General features: G+C 40.2%; 1 protein-coding gene across 6 annotated transcripts in view; it reads left to right on the forward strand.

Moving 5' to 3' along the window:
- Positions 1-23878, forward strand: part of ndel1b (nudE neurodevelopment protein 1-like 1b) — a 51440-nt gene that overhangs the window by 3858 nt on the left and 23704 nt on the right. For all 6 annotated transcript variants that reach the window (XM_073025928.1, XM_073025929.1, XM_073025926.1 and 3 more), the window contains exon 2: positions 14874-14968. In XM_073025928.1, coding sequence (XP_072882029.1) covers positions 14886-14968 — 83 coding nt within the window. In that variant the 5' untranslated portion in view covers positions 14874-14885. The remainder of the gene's footprint in view (positions 1-14873; positions 14969-23878) is intronic.

The following is a 23878-nucleotide window of genomic DNA, read 5'->3' on the forward strand; positions in this document are numbered from 1 at the left end:
GCGGAGATAAAAGGACTCAATAACTGCTTTAGTGTTTTGTGTTTAATTCCTGAAAAAGTATACAGTTTTTTAAACTCTATCTGCTCTCAGAACTCTCGTCAAATTTACAGCTGGCAACAGGAATAGTTTTGTTCAGGCTTTGAACTTTCACTACTTTACTGTTAAACACCATTGACAACTGTGAAGGCTGTCTTCTCAATTATTCTTCAGATTATTGACTTCAATGGCTATTCTCTCTTGCAGCAATTAAATTGCATTTCACCATATGCACCCTTGAGTAATGTTTTATTGAGATTGGTGAGAATAGCTCAACATTAATTACCCTCCTGCAGTGTGAAATAATATCTATCACAGCTGCAAAATATAGATGAATGAAACATGCAATGTGGTATAGTTGTTTACATTGAATATAAAGCTTGGACTGTATTCTGTTGGAGAATAAGTTTTAATAGGCTGTAAACTTGACTGAATTTGAATTAGATTTATTTTATAGTTAATAAGCTAGGTAAAAATTACTCAGGAAGTTATGTAAATTCCTTCAGTAAAGCATGATCATTCAAATATACATATTTGTATTTTCCCCTGTGATCTTCAGTAGACTGTTTTCAGTATTATTTCGGTTGAACTCTTGAGTAAATTCACATGAACCTAACAATATGGGTACATTGTAGGCAGTGGTATTTCAGTCTGCTTCACTAAGATTATACTGATCTACAGTCTCAATACTACCTTTCCACACATTCCATATGCTTTTATTCCTGTTTTGTTTTTAAAGTGGTCATTGTCATGAAAATTCTTAATGGCTGAGTATCAATTGATTGACATACATCATGGAGTAGGCCCTTCTGGCCCTTCGTGCTGTGCTTACCAGCATTCTCCCAATTTAACCCTAGCCTAATCACAGGACAATTTACAATGACCAATTAACCTACCAAATGGTACATCTTTGGAATTAGGGAGAAAATCCATATGGTTATAAAATTAAGATCTCGACTGGACAGAAACAACCTCTCCAGTGCAAACATTTAAGATATTGGCAGTTTTATCCACATCTTAGGGGAAAAAAATTGAAACTTTATTTTACTTCAACTGCATATTTACCTCATGAACTGCACTTACATTCCATACACTGATGTTAATCTCATTGCTGGCATTAGAATGCAGTACATGAGTCCATCAAAGATATACTCTTTAAGGCCAAAATGTTGTAACTAGAGAAGCACAATTTAAAGCAATTTCTCCATGTGATTTATAGAATAGGTATATTTGTTCAAGCAAATTGAAGCACTAAATTCCAAATGTTGACATCCTTTTGAGGGAACGAATTTTCCCTCATTTCTATGCTATGTGATCGGCTGTATATTCTTAATTCCCACCACACGTTTCTGGATATTCCAGCGGTTAGAATTAACTCCATGGTATCAATTCAAAGAAGTCCAATTAGAATTTTGAAATCAGTGCAATTGTATATGCTTGCAAGTTCATTTCCTTAAAATGGCTTATGTTCTCTGTGGCAATATTGTTTAATAGAATTACAGAAATACACAGTTCAGAAAGAAATCATTTGGTCCTTTGTACCACACACATAATGTTGGAAGAACTCAGCAAGTCAGGTAGCATCTATCAAGAATGATGGCCAATTTGTTGAGTTTCTCCAGCATTTAGCACTTTCAGCATCTGTATAATCTCCTGTGATCCCATGTATCTGTGCTGCTTTTTCACTGGTTAAGCCCTGCCAGTTTATTTGTTCCTTAGCCACGTAAGTATTTTCATTTCTTTAGTGAAGTTAATAAGTCTGTTTCACTATTTTGGGCATTCCTAATCATAACAACTCACTGAATAGACATAATGATTCTGATGGACAAATTGGAATTGTTTCTGGAGACCAGATGTCATGGAATGAACTAATTAAAACTATTTGTTATGCGTTCATTTTGATTCATAAGTGAAAATATTTAATTTTTGAATTTATTCTATATTTTTAATCTACCATCAATTAAATGTCCAGGTTTGAATAATGATAATGTATTATGCTTTGGAAGTTTTAACCTATTAAAATTTTGATTATCAAATTAATTTTATGCATGTATAAATAAAATAGGCTTCAGTGAATTATGCCATTTTTCAAATTACTTATGGTTATAATTGCATTAAGAACTGAGTAGATCACTGATACATTATTGGATTTATTGCATTTGGGAATTAAAAATGTTGCCTGATGGATAGCAACAGAGCAGGCAGAGATTAACAGATTTAGTTAAACTGATAAACACTGATGAAAATGAGGTACACCAACAAGTTGTGAGATAAGTAATGATACCAGAGCAGACAATGTTGAAATAGTGCTGTTTAATGAAAGTCAAGAAGAGAACTGTTCTGCTTTGAACATTATGCTATGTACTTTGCTTGGTGAGACGATGGTCCAATAAAAAGTAAGAATCATCATAGATTCCCCTTGACAGTAACACCGATGATGTAGTATTGTGTATGCTCTTGCCAGATATGGAAAGATTTAATCACTGCCCAAATACCAGATTGCCTTATCACCTGACTTTCCTTCTAATTATTCCTGTATCTCCATGGAAAAAGTTCCCCCAGGGATTGAAGCCTGTAAGTAAATATATTAATTCAGTTATGTACAGGTTTTGAAATTTCTGAAGCTCGTAAACAACAGACTCTTATGTTTGCATACATTTCTGAATGCACTTTCCATAAGTCACTTTGTTTCTATCCCTCTTGTTATTTTAGTTTGAGGAATAAGTAACAATGGAGCATACCGTACTGTGCAAATGTCTTAGGCACATTTTAGAAAATTTGTAAAGCGAAGGTGTTTTCAAATATAATGAAATGAAAGGCTTCTAAATAACAAAAAAAGTTACTACAGAGAGCAGTAAACAGTAAAAACAAACTAAATCAAATCAATATTTGGTGTGACCACACATTGCCAGTAACACTGCATCAATTCTCTTGAGTATACTTTTTTATAAAATCGGCTAGTTGAATTGTTTCAAGCATCTTGGAGAACTTGCCACAGTTCTGCAGACTTTGGCTGTCTCACTTGCTGTTTGGGATTACCTGGAGAGACAGAAGCCTCAATGATGTTGAGATCAAGGCTCTGTAGAGGCCATACTATCTGTTGCAGAGCCCTTGTTCCTCATTTCACTGAAGATAGTTCTTTTTGACTTTTCCATGAAGACCACTTCTGACAAGACATCTTCAGACGATACTTGGGTTCCAGTGGTTTCTGTGAGTTCAGAGCTGATAGCAGTGCTGGACATTTAAAAGACAGTTCAGTTTGATATATCCTTCTTCTGCCGCACTCAGTTTTCATGGATGACCACTGCATTTCTGGTCTTCTACCTTGCCCATTTCTTTGTGCTTCTTCTGAATATCTTAGGCAGTAAATCTTGAAACTCCTATCTGTCACAAAGTTTCTGCTTGAGAGAGACCTTGCTGATGCAGGAAGACCACCCTGTGTCTGTTGTTATGCTCACTCATGCCATGGTATAAGAGTTAATGATTTGAAGTGTAAACTGTTAGATCTGCCATTCCCTCACCTTTTGGTTTGGTTGTCCTTCACCCAGTTTGATTTCTTCTACATGCATTTCTGTTTCAGTTAAATCAGTTTAGTTCATAAAGACTCATTATGTCATTGATCATTAGTATCCTATTTGTTATCTTTGTAGATATAGAGCCTCGGGCATAATTAAACGAAGAATCAAGTTTTATTTCAAAGCTGGTCTATTATTAATATTTTACTTTAATAAAGTACAATAATTTCTTAAACATTAATGGAAACATAGAAATCTCACAGCACAATATAGGCCCTTTGGCCCAGAATGCTGTGCCAAATGTGTACTTACTTTAGAAATTATCTAAGGTTACCCATAGCCCTTTATTTTTCTAAGCTCCGTGTACCTAATCAGGAGTCTCATAAAAGACCCTATCGTATCCACCTCCACCAGTATTGCCAACAGCCCATCCCACGCACTCACTACTCTGTTTTTTTAAAAAAATAAGACTTGCCCCTGACATCTGTACCTACTTCCAAGCACCTTAAAACTGTGCCCTCTCATGTTAGCCATTTTAGCCCTGGGGGGAAAAGCCTCTGACTATCCACATAATCAGTGCCTCTCATCATCTTATACACTTCTATCATGTTACCTCTCATCCCCTGTCACTCCAAGGAGAAAAGGCTGAGTTCACTCAACCTATTCTCATAAGGCATGCTCCCCAATCCAGGCAACATCCTTGTAAAATCTCCTCTGAACCCTTTCTATAGTATCCACATCCTTCCTGAAGTGAGGTGACCAGAACTGAGCATAGTACTCCAAATGGGGTCTGACCAGGGTCCTATATAGATGTAACATTACCTCTTGGCTCTTTTGGTTGATGAAGACCGTATGCCTTCTTAACCGCATAGTCAACCAGCACAACAGCTTTGAGTGTCCTATGGAGTCGGACCCCAAGATCCCTCTGATACTCCAGATGACCAAGAGTCTTACTATACTATATTCTGATATATACTATATTCTGTCATCATATTTGACCTAACCAAAATGGTCCACCTCACATTTACCTGAGTTGAACTCCATCTGCCACCTCTTAGCCCAGTTTTGCATCCAATCAGTGTCCCACTGTAACCTCTGACAGCCCTCTACACTATCAACAACACCCTTAACCTTTGTGTCATCAGCAAATTTACTAACCCATCCTCCACTTCCTCATCCAGGTCGTTTATAAAAATCTTGAAGAGAAGGGGTCCAGAACAAATCACTGAGGCACACCACTGGTCACTGACTTCCATGCAGAATATGACCTGTCTACAACCACTCTTTGTCTTCTGTGGGCAAGCCAATTCTGGATCCAGAAAGCATGATCCCCTTGGATCCCATGCCTCCTTATTTTCTCAAGCCTTGCATGGGTACCTTATCAAATGCCTTACTGAAATGCATATGCATTACATCTACTTCTCTTCCTTCATCGATGTGTTTAGTCACATCCTCAAAAAATTCAGTCAGGCTCATAAGGCATGATCTGCCTTTGACAAAACCATGCTGACTATTCCTAATAATATTATGCCTCTTCAAGTGTTCATAAATATTGCCTCTCAGGATCTTCTCCATCAACTTGCCAACCACTGAAGTAAGACTCACTGGTCTATAATTTCCTGTGCTATCTCTACTCACTTTCTTGAATAAGGGAACAACATCTGCAACTTCCAATCCTCCAGAACCTCTCCTGCTCCCATTGACGATCATTGCCAGAGGCACAGCAATCTCTTCCCTTGCCCCCCACAGTAGCTGGGGGTATATCTCATCCTGTCCCAGTGACTTATCCAACTTGATGCTTTCCAAAAGCTCTAATGCATCCTTTTTCTTAATGGGGGAAGGAAAGAGAAGAGATGGGGAAATAGGTTGTCTGATCAGAATCACTGTCTTATGTCATGAAATTTGTTTTACAGCAGCAGTACAGTGAAAGGACATAAAATTACAACAAATAGTGCAAGCAAAGAATAATGGGCATTCATGGGCCATTCAGAAATCTATTGATGGAGGTGATGAAGCTGTTCATGAAACCATTGAGTATGATCTTCTGGGTCTTGTACCTCCTTAATGATGAATGCCATCTTCTTGAAGATGTTGTCGATGATTAAGAGGGTCATACCCAAGATGGAGCTGGCTAAGTCTACAATCATCTGTAGCCTCTTGCAATCCTATGCATTGGAGCCTCCATAACAGACAGTTGCTCTCCACTGTACATCTATAGAAATTTGTACAAGTCTTTGGAGTCATGTATATTCTCTTCAAACATCAAATGAAGTAGACTGCTGGCATGCCTTCTTCATGATAACATCACTGTGTTGGGCCCAGGAGACATCCTCAGAGATAGTAAAACCTGGAAATTAAAGTTGCTCGCCCTTTATATGGCTGACCCCTTTGTGTGGACTGATTTGTGTTCTGGCTGCACCTTTCTGAACTCCAGAGTTAATTTCTTGATTTTACTGACAGTGCAAGATTATGGTGACACCACTCAGCTAGCCGTTCTATCTCACTTTTTGACACCTCCTTGTTGAATCAGAGATTTTACCAACAACAGTTGTGATTGTTATCAGTGGTGATTACAATGGATATCTAGTTTGACCTTTAGGATCTGATATGGATGTGACAGTGGTGGAGGCGGATACGATAGGGTTTTTTAAGAGACTCCTGGACAGGTACATGGAGCTTAGGAAAATAGAAGGCTATGGGTAACCCTAGGTAATTTCTAAGGTAAGGACATGTTTAGCACAGCTTTGTGGGCCGAAGGGCCTGTATTGTGCTGTAGGTTTTCTACGTTTCTAATACAAAGATCGAGTTACACAATGAGGAGGTCGTGTTAAATGTAAGGCTTGGATTTTGTTACCACAAGCCTGTGCAGTTGTAACTACAACAATTACATGCAGTAATAAATACATTTAGTAAAGCAGATTGGTGAGAATGAAATCTAGTAAATACTTTAATCATCTGCCACATTCTAGTTAATCATCTGCCACTTTCTAGTTAACCATTCCTAGCCCAGCTGGAATGTCACCGAGCAACCGAGAAGTGCTTATGGCAGATGACAATAGACAATAGGTGCAGAAGTAGACCATTCGGCCCTTCGAGCCTGCACCGCCATTTTGAGATCATGGCTGATCAACTACTATCAATACCTGGTTCCTGCCTTGTCCCCATATCCCTTGATTCCCCTATCCATAAGATACCTATCTATCTCCTTCTTGAAAGCATCCAGAGAATTGGCCTCCACTACCTTCCGAGGCAGTGCATTCCAGACCCCCACAACTCTATGGGAGAAGAAGTTTTTCCTTAACTCTGTCCTAAATGACCTACTCCTTATTCTCAAACCATGCCCTCTGGTACTGGACTCTCCCAGCATCTGGAACATATTTCCTGCCTCTATCTTGTCCAATCCCTTAATAATCTTGTATGTTTCAATCAGATCCCCTCTCAATCTCCTTAATTCCAGCGTGTACAAGCCCAGTCTCTCTAACCTCTCTGCGTAAGACAGTCCAGACATCCCAGGAATTAACCTCGTGAATCTACGCTGCACTTCCTCTACAGCCAGGATGTCCTTCCTTAACCCTGGAGACCAAAACTGTACACAATACTTCAGGTGTGGTCTCACCAGGGCTCTGTACAAATGCAAGAGTATTTCCTTGCTCTTGTACTCAATTCCCTTTGTAATAAAGGCCAACATTCCATTAGCCTTCTTCACTGCCTGCTGCACTTGCTCATTCACCTTCAGTGACTGATGAACAAGGACTCCTAGATCTCTCTGTATTTCTCCCTTACCTAACTCTGCACCGTTCAGATAATAATCTGCCTTCCTGTTCTTACTCCCAAAGTGGATAACCTCACACTTATTCACATTGAACATCATCTTCCAAGTATCTGCCCACTCACCCAGCCTATCCAAGTCACCCTGAATTCTCCTAACATCCTCATCACATGTCACACTGCCACCCAGCTTAGTATCATCAGCAAATTTGCTGATGTTATTCTCAATGCCTTCAACTAAATCGTTGACGTAAATTGTAAACAGCTGTGGTCCCAATACCGAGCCCTGTGGCACCCCACTAGTCACCACCTGCCATTCCGAGAAACACACATTCACCGCTACCCTTTGCTTTCTATCTGCCAACCAGTTTTCTATCCATGTCAATGTCTTCCCCCCGATGCCATGAGCTTTGATTTTACCCACCAATCTCCTATGTGGGACCTTATCAAATGCCTTCTGAAAATCGAGGTACACTACATCCACTGGATCTCCCCCCGTCTAACTTCCTGGTTACATCCTCGGAAAAACTGCAACAGATTAGTCAAGCATGATTTACCCTTGGTAAATCCATGCTGGCTCGGCCCAATCCTATCACTGCTATCTAGATATGCCACTGTTTCATCCTTAAAAATGGACTCTAGCATCGTCCCCTCCACCGATGTCAGGCTGACAGGTTGATAGTTCTCTGTTTTCTCCCTCCCTCCTTTCTTAAAAAGTGGGATAACATTAGCCATTCTCCAATCCTCAGGAACTGCTCCTGAATCTAAGGATCATTGGAAAATGATTACCAATGCATCCGCAGTTTCCAGGGCCACCTCCTTTAGTACCCTAGGATGCAGACCATCTGCACCTGGGGATTTGTCAGCCTTCAGTCCCATCAGTCTACTCATCACCGTTTCCTTCCTAATGTCAATCTGTTTCATTTCTCCTGTTACCCTATGTCCTTGGCCCATCCATACATCTGGGAGATTGCTTGTGTCTTCCTTAGTGAAAACAGATCTAAAGTACTCATTAAATTCTTCTGCCATTTCTCTGTTTCCCATAACAATTTCACCCAATTCATTCTTCAAGGGCTCAACATTGTTCTTAACTATCTTCTTTCTCTTCACGTACCTAAAAAAGCTTTTGCTATCTTCCTTTATATTCCTGGCTAGCTTGCATTCGTACCTCATTTTTTCTCCCCGTATTGCCTTTTTAGTTAAGTTCTGTTGTTCCTTAAAAACTTCCCAATCATCTGTCCTCCCACTCACCTTAGCTCTGTCATACTTCCTTTTTTTTAATGCTATGCAATCTCTGACTTCCTTTGTCAACCACTGTGGTCCCTTTCCCCCCTTTGAATCCTTCCTTCTCTGGGGGATGAACTGATTTTGCACCTTGTGCATTATTCCCAAGAATACCTGCCATTGCTGTTCCACTGTCTTTTTCTGTTTGGATAGATGGTGTGGAGATGTTCAATGAAGCAGCCTCACAATTTACAATCGGTCTCACCAATGTAGAGAAAGCCGCATTGGGAGCATTGGACCCAAATAGTCGACCCCAGCAGATTAGAACATTGAAAACCTACAGCACAATACAGGCTCTTTGGCCCACAAAGCTGTGCCAAACAAGCCCTTAACTTAGAAATTACCTAGGGTTACCCATAGCCCTCTATTTTTCTAAGATCCATGTACCTATCCAGGAGTCTCTTAAAAAGCCCTATCGTATCCGCCTCCACCACCGTCGCTGGCAGCCCATTCCACACACTCACCACTCCCTGCGTTTTTAAATAAAAACCTTACCCCTGACATCTCCTCTATACCTACTTCCAAGAACCTTAAAACCTTGCTGTCTCATGTTAGCCATTTCAGCCTTGGGAAAAAGCCTCTGATTCGCAGGTGAAATGTTGCCTCAACTGGAAGGACTGTTTGGGGCCCTGAATAGAGGTGAGGGAGGAGGTGTAGCACTTAGGCTGCTAGCAGGGATAAGTGTCCGGAGGGAGATTAGTGTGAAGGGACGAATGACAAGGGTATCGTGGAGGGAGTGATCCCTACAGAAAGTTGGGGTGGGATGATCAGTGGTAGGATCCCATTTGGAGATGGTAGAAGTTACGGAGGATAGTGCATTGGAAACGGAGGTGGTGGGGTGGTAGGAAAGGACAAGTGGGACTCTTATCAATAGTGATGTGGTTGGAAGATGGGTGAGCGTGGATGTACAAGAGATGAAGAAGATACAGGTGGGGGCACCATCAATAGTAGAGGGAGGGAAACCTCATTCTTAAAAGAAGGGGAAAATCTCTGATGTCCTGGAACAGAAAGCTGCATCTTGGGAGCAGATGTAGCAGAGCCAAAGAAACTGAGAAAAGGGAATAGCCTTTTTATAGAAGATGGGTTGGGAAGAGGTATAGACCATAAGGACTCACAGCAGAATTAGGCCATTTGGCCCATTGAGTCTGCTCCACCATTCAATGGTTAAATTTTTTTACCCTTCCTCGGTCCCACTCTCCAACTTTCTCCCCGTAACCTTTGATGCCGTGTCCTATCAAGAACTGATCAAGTTCTGCCTTCAATACACCCAACAACCTGGCCTCCACAACTGCCTGTGCTAATAAATTCCACAAATTCACCACCCTCTACCTAAAGAAATTTTTTCGCATCTCTGTTTTAAATGGACACCCCTCTATCCTGAGACTGTGCCCTCTTGTCCTAGGCACACCAACATGGAAAACATCATCAAGATAACCATGTTAATTGTAAAGAATGTCAGTTGACAGTTTGTCTCGAGAGATGGAGATAGAGAGATCAAAAAAGGAGCGGGAGGTGTCAAAGATGGACCAAGTGAATTTAAGGGCAGGGTGGTTATTAGAGGCAAAGTTGATAAAATTGATGAGCTCAGCATGGGTGCATGAAGCAGCACCAATGCAGTCATCAGTGTAGCGGGGGAAGAGTATAATCAGGGAAGGCTTCATACATAGCCAATAAATTTCTTTCAGTACTTCTGCCAAATGATCACTGAATCACCCCTGGGAAAACCTACAGATGATCTCTTCCTTTGCCACAATACCATGGGCCAAAGGGCCTTTTCTATGCTGTACTGTTCTGAGATGGTCTGGGGTTTATTTTGCCTTTGTTTGACCTGCTGTCTTAATGGGGTGCAGAGCCATTGTTTAGGCGTCCTTGAACTATTCTGTTAATGTTGCTGGATTGACGGGGATCTTTGTGCTTCTGTGTTTTGGAATTCAGTAACTGGATCTAGAGTACGTCACTATTTATTCTTGTATTTTTACAATGATTTGATTCATCTGAGTGAATTTACCAGGCTATTTTAAGGGTAGTTAGTAGCTTTCCACATTGCTAAAGGAGTATATATAGGTCAGACTGGGTAAGCATGACATTTTATTTTCTAAAGGTTTTTTTGGATAGTTTAATATATTTAGCATAGCTAATAATATCTTTGCATTCCAGATTTGTTTACTGATTTAAAGTTCTCTATATGTTGCTGGTTGTTTTTCTAGGCATTGCTAATTTGGAAATTTAAACTCTTTGCTGCCATTTTAGTTGGGACTATGATTTGAAGTGGAATTGTTAGAAGTGCTGTCTAAGTTGTGTTGGATTCTGATGTTTTTGATCCAAAGTTTTCAAAAATCAAACAAAAGAGGCACAAAATGTGTTACTTCATCGTTTTATTAAGTGCTAATAGAACAAAAATTGGAAACGGATAGCAACAAGAGTCTAGTTGGGACTGGAAATATGAAAAATGATGGCAGGCTGATGTGTTCAGCTCTTTTATGCCACTGATAACAAATTCCATTCAAATATGTAGATAAGAATTAACCAGTCATATAGCCCCTATTCAAATAATGCAATGTACCAGAAAACTTACCAGAATTTGCAAAGAACTGTAACCAGTAGGGTACACACTAAACAATTGTATACACTACAATGACCACTAGGAATAATACTGACCAGTTACATGTATATAAGTAGTTGTATAAAATACAAGCAATTATTAAACTGTAGAGAAAAGTCTAATCCAACAGTAACATTGGTCACTGGCAGAGATGAAGCTGGAGAAGTCAAGACAGGGAGAAGTGGGAGAAGGGCTACACTGAAGAAAACATTGGAAGTAGGTAGTCAAGTAAATTGTTTTCTGGTTCGGATTCAGTATAGGAAATGGATATTGTTATTGATGCCCTGAAAAACGTGTTTTATAACTTGTCAAAAGAGGGCATTGATTGCACCACATCTAGCTTTTATTGCAACTTATTTTTGTAAGTGGAGTCAGTGGTGAATTTGTTATGTATTTATGTACTGGATTGGCCTCTATTTGAGAAAGAAACAGGCCTCTCTGCTTCTGGAGGATGGAGGTTTTTCAAGTTTAGATTTCTATGAAATAAAATTGGAACCTGTTAAAAGAGTAAGGAACATATGCAATATTTTTATTGTAGGTGGAAAGACACTGATTAAGGGGGGTGATCAAGAAAAAGTTGTAATATGTAAAGATAAATTTTCTTACAATTAAGATGAACCACCAGGGAAGTCTGATTTTTTGTTCCTGGAAAGGAGGTAGAACTGGACAGATTGTGTTAGGGAGTTGAGGACAATTCCTTAAAGGAGATCAGTTGTGTGACAGTCTGAGAAGTGGTGGCATGGTTGTGTACGAGAAGTATGGAGAAGTTGACTTTTGGCCTTCAGGAGATTAGTGGGTGTCAAGAATTTGTGTTTTAATATGTTCGATAGTTTGACACCAAAAGATTGATTTTTTTTCATGGGTGCATTGTGTGTTCAGCTGAATGAACTTCTGCCTCATGGCCCCAGTTACCCAGATTTGATCCTGACCTGTGATGTGCTAGTTTCCTCTCTCAGCCCAAAGGCAGTACATTGATTAGTACATTACATTAGTACATTGATTGTCACTGTAAATTGTAGATGAGAGATTCTAGTTGTAGTTTATGGAATGTGAAGAGAACAAAATGGGTTAAGGTAGGATGAATGTAAATAAGTTTGCAGTGGTTGACATGGACTCTCCACGGCGATTATTTACATTTATGCCATGACATACTCACTGAATTTCATATTCATGGTTAGATTTGCTTGCCTCTGACTTATTGAATAGATGATATACTGTTTGTAATTTGGTTTTGTTTGCTATTTAGTTCAGCTGCAGTTAGTGTTCTTTTTAAATCCAGATGTAAATCTAGTAAGTCATCTTTCATTTACAGCATTGGAAGGCTAGAGACAAGATCTATATTGCACAGTTCAATAGGTTAATTTTGCAGATGATTAAATAGGATTGATGGCCATTGATAAATACTTTAATGTGCTAAAGCTGGTGTAGTGAGATTCCAGATATGCTTTCAACAGCTGGAAATGCTGTTTTGATTGTTCTGCATGCTGTTCCCTCAATGAAAATCAATTGTATCAGTTGTTATTTAATCTATGAAGCTAATAACAAATTCAAATAGCACGTTGAGAGGATGGAGAAATGGTTTATAGTTGAATAGATTATTTTGAATAACTTGGACACTTTTTAGAAGAATGATTGTTGTGGAAAAGACCTTTTACACAGTAGTCTATTTTTGAATAAATAGTTAAATTCTCTAGAATCAAAAGAACAATTTCAGTGTTTGCAATCAATGCTAAATTGAAAATTGCGATTAATGCAGATGACGAGTTAGAAAATATAGAAGAATGTGTGCATAAATATCAAATTAACTTTAGTATAGATAATTTTAATAGGAATCTGGGATTCTGGAGTTACAGAAAGAAAGAGAGAGAGCATAGGGTCCTATAATATGTAAACAGGCACCTTGACCACCAAGACCATATTGATCTTTGAACATCCAAATACCCTGCTCCTATTTTATTCTCCCCACTTTTCCACCAACTTCTGCAAGATTTTACCATTTGTTTATGCACAAAAGGTAATTTTCAGCAGCCAGTTAATCTACTTAGCTGCAAGTCTTTGGTGTCTGGGAGAAAACCAGAACACAGAAAATGCATATGTTGTCAAGGGGAATCAAACAGTGAAGTTCAGGATTGGATTGCTGAGCTGTGAGGCAGAACCTCTATTAGTTGCACCAGTGTACTCTCTGCAATGCATATAATTAAAGATAATGTTCAAGGTCAATAAGTCCATAAATGATCAAACAAAGCTCTTGGTTTAATTTCTCAGTAAGATAAATGTAAACTGCAGAGGAGTTGTGGTAAATTTACCAAGCGATGGTTAGATTAATGGAGATATTTGACTATTTATAGAAGCATTGAAGAAGGTGCAAAAAAATACAAAAAAAATTCATCATCTTTAGAAACTGACAGTAATCCAAAGTAAATTTGTAGGATTAGTGAAGTTGTGTATATATGGAGATGTTTCTTTTTCCAGGCAACACCAAAACTTCAGAAAAAAGAGTTCAAAGGTAGTTTGAGGGGTATAGATATGGTAAATGCAAGCATATTTTTTCCCCACTGAGGTTAGATAAGACTAGAACTAGAGATCATGGGTTAAAGATAAAAGGCAAAGTATGAGGGTGGTGAGAGTGCGGAACAAGCTACCAGTGGAAGTGGTGGTTGTGGATTTGATCTCAACATTTAAGAGAAGTTTGGACAAGTAAATAGATGGGAGTGGTATGGAGAGCAGATCAATGTGATTAGGCAGAATAATAGTTTGTCATGGATTAGATGGGCTGAAAAACCTGTTTTCTGTGTTGTAGTGTTTTACCACTGAGTGATGATTGTTGTTTTGGTGCTGGTAATATCTTTTAGATGTCACTAATAACAGGTTAGATTTTGGCTTATTAGAAATGTACTAAATGGTAATAGACTAGAATAATATTTATCTATTAACAATTTGTGCCTGAACGAGTTGCAAGTAGACACGGGTTAATTTACCATCTGACTGGTTACGAATGACCTGTCTCTGAAATAAAATACTGTTAAATCACTAGCGAGCATCAACAGGGAAGAGAAGACCAATGATGGTACACAAGATCAAGCCTAGGACACTCCCTAAGAAACTTCTGTGATGTTGACTTGCCAGGAGAAGTAGTTCATCTCTGACATCCACAACAATTTGATTTTGTGCAAAGAATGTCTCCAGCTATTAGAGAGCCATTCTTCCTCAAATTTAAATTTTGCTGAAATGCTTTGATGCAGGACTTGGTCCAATCCTGCCCTGAAATCAAGGACAGTTAGTCTTCTGGAATTCAACTCTATTTTCACTGTTTGGAGGTATGATGTCAGTTTTGGAGCCAAGAGTCCAATCTGCATGTCAGTGAGAGGGTTATGAGAGAGTAAATACAATTTGTTAGTGTCTCTTGCCATATCTTTCATTACTTTGGGAGTTGGCTGAAGGGAAATTATTAGGCAAAAGTATTGACATCACTCTAATTGCACATACATTTGTCTTCAGTCAATGGTTGTTGTTTCTTGAAATTTTTGGTATTGGCTTCTGATTTTTAGCAATTTTATGAGATCTATTTAAAAATATATTACAAAAGGTTGCAGGGCTTGATTTGTGTTCTTAACCTTGCTCCAGCAATTATTCTGAACTTAAGTTATTATGTCTTCTTGCCGTTTTAGGCTCATTTCATCATGGATGAGGAAAACCCAGAATTTGCAACCCCAGAAGAAAAAATTAAGTATTGGAAAGACTTGGCCCTGAAATATAAGAAAAGGTTGGTATTAATTCTATATATTTGTTGTTGCACACCACCTGGTAGTCAAATTATTCTTTGCTTGTAAGGATCTATTGGTACCTTAAGGTTGTCATAGCAGGGGTGGAGGATTGGGGTGGGGGGTTATGCTCCCACTACCTATTAAATGCTCTCCCAATGGTGTGCATCTCAAATAGCCCCTGACATCTAAGTCCAGCTCCTGGCCTTTACATGTGACTTAGCCTGGTGGAATTGTTTCTGCTGATAGGAAGAAGGGGCAAAGGCAGATTACTCGTGTCTTAAAACCCACCACTCCAGGCAGATGAAACTCAGCAGCTGTGGTTGGCAACTCATCTAGGAGAAGGAAAACCCTGACCTCAAACCTCCAGTGCTTTGTGGCTATACCCACTCTTGGGGAAGGCTTCAGGAGAAACTCCGAGGAAAAATCCAGAGTTGGAGTCCCTAAGGCAGTAGTCCTACATTGAGTTCAACGTTGACTGGCAGCTCCTCTATGCCACTGGTGCCAAACTGCATTGGTCTCTGCTGTTCCTTTGGATTTATCGCTGTGTGGAGAGGGGAGCCTGCTGCATGGGCAGCGGCTTGCTCTCCATACTGCCCTGGCTTTGCATACAGGCTTATGTATGGACAGCTAGGTTGCAACAGAGGTCAGGACATGAAAGGAAACACAAAGTACACTGCAGACGCTGTGGTCAAATCAACACATACAAACACACTGGAGGAACTCAGCAGGTTGGGCAGCATTCGTTGAAACGAGCCGTCAACATTTCGGGCCAAGACCCTTCATCAGGGTCTGACAAAGTGTCTCGGTCCGAAACATTGACTGCTCGTTTCAACAGATGCTGCCCAACCTGCTGAGTTCCTCCAGCGTGTTAGGACATGAAAGGATATAGGGAGAAAGCAGGAGGTTGTGGCCGAGAGGAAAACTGGATCAGCCGACATGAAATGTGGAGCAGACTTGATGGAACAGATGTCCTAATTCTGCTTCTATATCTTATGGTGTAACATCCATGGTTGACCCCGAACAATGGAGGCATTCCTTGAGGATCTGTACACCTGCACAATGATGCGATAAATTTTGGTGTACAGTTGTTTTTAACTGAAATTGTAATGTAAATTGTCATATGGAGCCAGTGATCATTAATGGAGAATGTGTGGAGCAGGTTAAGACCTACAAGTATCTGGGAGTACAGTTAGACGAGAAGCTAGACTGGACTGCCAACACAGATGCCTTGTGCAGGAAGGCACAGAGTCGACTGTACTTCCTAAGAAGGTTGGCGTCATTCAATGTCTGTAATGAGATGCTGAAGATGTTCTATAGGTCAGTTGTGGAGAGCGCCCTCTTCTTTGTGGTGGCGTGTTGGGGAGGAAGCATTAAGAAGAGGGACGCCTCACGTCTTAATAAGCTGGTAAGGAAGGCGGGCTCTGTCGTGGGCAAAGTACTGGAGGGTTTAACATCGGTAGCTGAGCGAAGGGCGCTGAGTAGGCTATGGTCAATTATGGATAACTCTGAACATCCTCTACATAGCACCATCCAGACACAGAGAAGCAGTTTCAGCGACAGGTTACTATCGATGCAATGCTCCTCAGACAGGATGAAGAGGTCAATACTCCCCAATGCCATTAGGCTTTACAATTCTACCGCCAGGACTTAAGAACTTTTTAAAAGCTCTTATTAATGCTTTTTGAGATAGTGATTTAGATGCATATCATATTTTTTACTGAGTTAAGTATTGTATGTAATTAGTTTTGCTACAACAAGTGTAAGGGACATTGGAAAAAAAGTTGAATTTCCCCATGGGGATGAATAAAGTATCTATCTATCTATCTATCGATACATCTTTCAGTGTTAGTGCAAAATAGTGTCAAGAAAGTTGAATCCCAGAAGAGAAGACCAACTGTCCTTGATTTCAAGGCAGCATTGGACCACGTACTGCATCAAACAGTTCAGCAAAACCTAAATTTGAGGAAGAATGAGTCTTCAATAGCTGGAGATGTTATTTGTACAAAAACAAATAATGTGGATGTCAGAGTTGGATCACTTACCCCGGCAGGACGACATTACAGAAATTTCTTAACGAAATGTCCTAAGTCCAATCTTATGTATTGGTGTTGGTTATGTGATGTTCAGTTAGTTGTAGCTAAAGCAGTTCCATCAAAACAGTGATCAATGGGCTGTTCTCCTGTGTGCTTTAGGTGGGCATAAGTTGGCTGTTGCAGTAAGGAGTGTGCAATGTTTATTGTAAGCAGCTGTCTGAGAATTGAACTGTTAATTATGTAAACATTTTTAGGTAGCTCCTTTGTTTATAGATTTAAAGACAATGTTATTAGTAGATACAAAGTAATATTCCTACATTGTGGATACTCTATACCCTAAAGCAGTCTTTCTCAATCTTTTTACCTTGGAGGAATCCGCAAAATATTTTTCAGGTCTCAGAGAACCCCTGCATAAAAATTATTAAATCTACAGCTCATGGTACGTTAGTGTGATCTGTAAATTGTGGATAAAATAATCCAAAAGTAATTGTCAATGTTCTTTTGAGTAGAGGATGAATTTTTAGCCAACTTTCTTGAAATTAATATATTTCCTTTCATATATTTTTAAAAAAACTCTTAAGGCAAACATAATAAGTTTCCGTTAAATAACAGGCTTAAGCCAAAATGGAATTTAATTTTTCTAAAGGTAGGCTCGGTAGATTTAATTTAAATAATGTTATTTATTAATTTAATTAATGCTATTTACAACATGAAAATTTATTGACAATGTTGAATAGTAAAGTTACTAAAAAACCATAAGCCAAAGCAATATGAATTAAAATGTAGCCTAAGACACAATTTTATACAAGACTCTGAAAAAACATTTTTCTACTTTGTGACATGATCAGGCTCAAATACAAGCCTAGCATATGAAACCTGTGCTTGTTGTTTGCCACAGACAAAGCACAATGGAATAGAACAGCTTGGATCACCAGTCCATGTAAAATCCATTGATAAGTAGCCTTCATTGTAAAGACATTTTTTTAATGTCTCGTTGCACTAGTGAAATTAAATGACTCAGAAGTTTGTAATTCTTCGTCATTAACCATATCAGAACTGTCTGTAGGGCTAAGCCTAGAATCCTCCTTTTCCATCTCATACCTCCTCTTCAAAAATTGCCACACTGGACTATTTTTAGAATGAAAATTTCCCTCCGAAATTTATACCACACCAGTAGAGTCTGTAACTCAGTCAGCATGTAAGGGGAATTTGAGGGAGGTAATTCGGGAGGAAGAGGCTCACATCACACCCCTAAGTTGGCTTACAAACAGAAACTGAAGCAGGAGATCACGGTGTCACAAGTGGTGTCACGTTGGACAGAGGAAACGGATGAGTTCCTCCGTGACTGCTTTGAATCGGTGGACTGGTTAGTATTCAAGGACTCAGCAGCTAACCGCGATGAGTATGTCTCAGCTGTCACGGACTTTATCTGGAAATGCACAGAGGACTGTGTGTCTCACAAGACGATCCGGGTATTCCCTAACTGGAAACCTTGGATGAATTATGAGGTCCAGTCCCTTTTGAAGGCCAGAGCTGCGGCTTTTAGGTCTGGGGATACCAGTTGCTACATGGAATCCAGGCGTGAACTCCGGAAAGCCATTAAGGGTGCCAAGAGGCAATATCGAGCCAAGTTGGAAGCCCAGGCTAACCAGAGGGATGCCAGTAGACTATGGCAGGGTCTAAATGAGACCACGGGGCACAAAGAAAAGGCTGGGAATATCAACAGCTGTAGTGCTTTTCTTCCTGATGAACTTAAAGTATTCTACGCAAGATTCGAACAGAAAAGGAGCATCCCGCCCCCTCCTGATGAACTGGACCTGGTAGCATCGAGATTCATCGTCACTGAAGAAGACATTAGAAGAGCCTTCCTGAAGATAAATCCAAAGAAGGTGAAGGGTACAGATGGCGTCCCGGGACGGGTTCTCCAGGACTGTGCAAGCGAGCTAGCTGGAGTGTTTGCTGACATCTTCAACTGCTCCCTACTTCAGTCTAAGATCCCCTCATGTTTTAAAAAGGCAACGATAATCCCGGTGCTGAAGAAAAGCAAGGTGGCATGCCTGAATGACTATCGACCTGTGGCTCTGACATCAATTGCTATGAAGTGCTTCGAGGGATTGGTTATGGCACACATCAACCATAACCTACCTGTCAACCTTGATGCTTTGTAGTTCGCCTACCGGAGCAACAGGTCAACGGCAGATGCCATCTCTCTGGCACTACATTCCTCCTTAGAACACCTGGAGAATAAAGACGCATATATAAGGCTTCTTTTCTTTGACTACAGCTCTGCCTTTAATACCATCATTCCAAATAAACTGATTCCTAAGCTCTGGAACCTGGGTCTTAGCTCTCAGATCTGCAGCTGGATCTTCAGCTTCCTCACAGACAGGACCCAGGCTGTAAAAATAGGGGACAAGCTCTCCTCTACAATCACTCTGAGCACCGGTGCCCCACAAGGCTGTGTACTCAGCCCCCTGCTGTACTCACTGTATACCCATGATTGTGTAGCCAAGTTTCCATCAAACTCTATATATAAGTTTGCTGATGACACCACAATTGTAGGCCGTATCTTGGGTAATGATGAGTCTGAGTATAGAGAGGAAATTAAGAATCTGGTGGCATGGTGCGAAGACAATAACCTATCCCTCAACATCAGCAAGACGAAGGAATTGGTTGTTGACTTAAGAAGTGGACCGCACAACCCCATCTACATCGGTGGTGCGCAAGTGGTACAGGTCAAAAGCTTTAAGTTCCTCAGGGTGAATATCACAAATGACCTGACTTGGTCTAACCAAGCAGAATCCACTGCCAAGAAGGCCCACCAGCAGCTTTACTTCCTGAGAAAGCTGAAGAAATTTGGCCTGTCCCTTAAAACCCTCACTAATTTTTATAGGTGCACCGTAGAAAGCATTCTTCTAGGGTGCATCACAACCTGATATGGAAGTTGTCCTGCACAAAACCAGCAGAAGCTGAAGAAGATCATGAACATAGCCCAGCACATCACACAAACCAATCTTCCATCCTTAGACTCACTTTACACCACACGCACCGCAGTGCTGCCAGGATAATCAAGGACATGACCCACCCAGTCAACACACTTTTTGTCCCCCTTCCCTCCGGGAGAAGGTTCAGGAGCTTGAAGATTCATACAGCAAGCTTTGGGAACAGCTTCTTTCCAACTGTGATAAGACTGCTGAACGGATCCTGACCTGGATCTGGGCCGTACCTTCCAAATATCCAGACCTGACTTGCACTGCCTTACTTTCCCTTTTCTATTTTCTAATTATGATTTATAATTTAAATTTTTATTGTATTTACTTTGATTTGTACTTCAGGGAGCGCGAACCACAGAATCTAATATCACTGTGATGATTGTATGCTCTAGTATCAATTGTTTGTTGACAATAAAAGTAAAGTAAAGATGGGCAAGTGTATTCAGTGCTCGGAAAACACACTTCAGGCTACCATCCTCCCCTCTGTGCAATATAGCGCTCACCCATTATCAACAGCCTCCCCTATCTCAAGTCAAAAACTGAGGGTGGACTCAACCAAATAAACATGGTCCTATTGCGCACTGCCATACTGGGCTAAGAGACTTCTAACAAGATTGTTAATGGGGCTGCTCAGTTACTGCTCTCAACCATGAGCGCTAGCATCATGCAAAGTTCAAAAAAACTATGTTTTTAAAAAAATCATATATAGTGACATTTTCTAGAAACTGTTAACATTCTCTTACTCATTTGTTCAATGGCCCTCACCTTTTACATTATATTTATGGTTATTTTTAATGTTAAAGCTGCTCCTTCCCTACTGCCTCTTTTTTTTAAAAAAAGTAAGCTGGTCATTGCCAATTTTGTACTGTTACTACAGGTAAAATGTATCAACAGTTTGACCTTATATCTGTCAGAAGATGTTAATTTTCATTTAATTTGATGGTACATTTTTGTTGAAATAGATTTAGTATATAAGCTAAAGGTCTAGGTTTCATTGGGTTATCATCTAGTAGGGGTTTAAGATGGTACATTCTTATTCTCAGTATTTGTATTAATTAAACATTTAGACTAACTTGATGTATGTGTTTTAAAATTTTCTGAAAACTTCAATTGGTATGACTCAATTCTATATTTTTATTCCTTTTACTCAGTTCCCTAAATTAATACCTTGTGACTTCATATATGATGCACTTACATGTGATGACAGTAAGATTGTGCAATTGTTTATTTGTAAAGCTGAAGTTTTGCCAGTACTGTGGATAGATAATCATAGAAGCATGGTTTGGTATCAATTTTTGATTGTATTACTTGGGTTAGTATTGAAAACTTTGTCTCTTTTTTCAGATGTTAATGTCAGTGTTATAGTTTAATTTTCCCTTATAAATGAAATATTTTAAATTGGTTGTTGGTTGATTGGCATCCATCTGTCTCAAAGGACAGGTGATGGTGGAAAGAATGGAGATCCTGAGATGCCCAGTCGTCAAGATCCCTTTTTCGGCCTCACTCGTGTAGTCCAAAGGAAAGCTTATAAAGCAATACGTTTGGCAACAGTTTGGCTGCGGAAGGACGTTCAATGACATCCAGCCATCCTAGGGGCTCCATTCTGGGTTTGTTGTCTGGGTTTGCTCCCATAGCCTTCATCTCTCCTGAGACTGCCCACAAGGCAGTGGTCCTATTTACCCATTGCTGGGGATCTGGATCACGAGCACCAGGGTGCGTCCACTCACCGGTGGGTGTGCGTGCTATGCGTGCAGGGGCCATTTCTCTTCCCCGTTCTCTGTAGCTCAGCCTAGACTGAAAGTGTGTCGCCAGTGAGGAGGCACTACATGAGGCTTGCTGTTGGGAGAAGCTATGTACAGGCAGGGAGAGACTTAAACGTTCAGCTCTCATCTGTCCTTTTCACAAGACTGCTGGCCAATGGCGGAAGCAGAAAGTGAGAGCGACAAACACTACCCACTATGCTACCACACTAGACGCATTAAACAACCATTTTAACACCATTTAAATTAATACAGATATTCAGTGTTTGTAACTGGCTTTTAATAATTTAAACTTGCAGTAGTTTATTGGCTGAAAAGCATAATAATATATGTTTAGTGAGAGAGAGGGTGGATGTTGCCTGGCATGTGTGAGGGAAACTGTGCCTGGGATTAGTGTTATAGTATGTGGGGTGAGTGGGGTGTTGCTGTGAGTCCCCTGACAATAGGATTTGGGGAGGGGCACAGCCTTTGTGTCTTTGGGAACATACTGAGATTTTCCAAACCAGAAGCCTTAGATAAACCTGAAGATTCGAAGTCTGCTAAGAGCTAGATCAGTGGTATTCAAGATCGATGATCCACATTCCTACAATAAGTCCAGATACAACCTACAGAAGGCCATTGTGAGAGTGAAAAGACAATTCTGTGTGACACAGTTGGCTTCATGACAGCTATGGCAGGGTTTGCATGTCATTGCTTCTTATAAGAGAAAATCTATCAGTATAAATGTCAGTGATATTTCACTTCTGAATGAGCTCAATGCCCTTTATGTACGCTTGGAAAGGGAGAATAATACTGCACTATTGCGAATCCCCACATCATCCCATGGTCTCGGCCTCAGAAGCTGTTATCAGAATCATCAGGCTCCAAAGGTGTACCTAGCTGGGTACGGAAAGCCTGTGTTGACCAACTGACAGAAGCGTTCAAGGACATCGTCATTCTCATAGTGCCTTGAACTGTTCAAAAGGACAGCAATTGTATAAGTGCCCAAGAAGAACAAGGTTAGCTGCCTCAACAACTATCGACTGATAGCACTCCCATCTACCATATTGAAGTGCTTCAAGAGGTTGGCTATGGCTAGAATTAGCTTCTGCCTGAGAAAGGACCTGGACCCACTGTCATTTGTCTACCACCACAATAGGTGTACAGCAGACACATTCTCACTGGCTCCCCACTGTGCTTTGGAGTATCTAGACAACAGCAAACCATATATTAGGCTGGTCTTTATTGATTACAGTTCACCATCATTCCCTCAGTATTAACCACCAAGCTTCTAAAACTAGGCCTCTGTACCTCCCTCGGCAACTGGATTTTTGACGTCCTCATTGAAAAATCTTGTCAGTAAAGATCAATAATCATATCTTTTCACTGTGTGTCACCATAGACTTACCACAAGGATGTGTGCTTAGCCCACTTTGTCTACACTCATGCTAGTACAGCTAAGCACAGCTCTAAGTCATTTATAGATTTGCAGATAGATCAGCTGGTTGAGTGGTGTCATAACACCAAACTTGAACTCAACATCAGCAAAACCAAGGAATTGATTGGGGACTTCAGAAAGCAGAAGATAAAATAATGTGCATCTATCCTCATTGCGATGTCAGCAATGCAAAGCGTGAGCAGCTTCAAGTTTGTTAGTGTCAATCTCCAATGCTTTGATACAATCACAAAGAAGGCATGCCATGGCTTGACTTTGTAATATGGCCATATTATCAGATTTGTTCAGATGAAAAGTCCCAACCGGAAACATCAATTGTCCTATTTCCTTTTTACCTGATCCGAGTTCCTGTAGTGGTTTGTTTTTATCTTTAGGTTACGACATCTGCAGTTTCTTTTTATGTAACCAGCCTCTGTTGTGTCAGAATTGGCCAGTTCTGATGCAAGGTCTAACCTGCAAGGTTAAGTACATGTCTCTCCCCCTCTCCCCCCCCCCTCCCCCCCAGATGGTATTGGACCTGCTGAACATTATGAGCAGCAGCAAATATTCCAGCATATTTGTTTTATTTTATCTTCACTGCCTTTTATTAAATCTCTCTATTTGTGCTTTATCCAGATGCATCAAATGGGATTAGCAAGCATTAACCAATGTCTTTGAACTGGCATCAACACAGTTTTATTTTATATGG

The sequence above is a fragment of the Hemitrygon akajei genome, chromosome 22 (assembly GCF_048418815.1).
Source record: "Hemitrygon akajei chromosome 22, sHemAka1.3, whole genome shotgun sequence".
NCBI lineage: Eukaryota > Metazoa > Chordata > Chondrichthyes > Myliobatiformes > Dasyatidae > Hemitrygon > Hemitrygon akajei.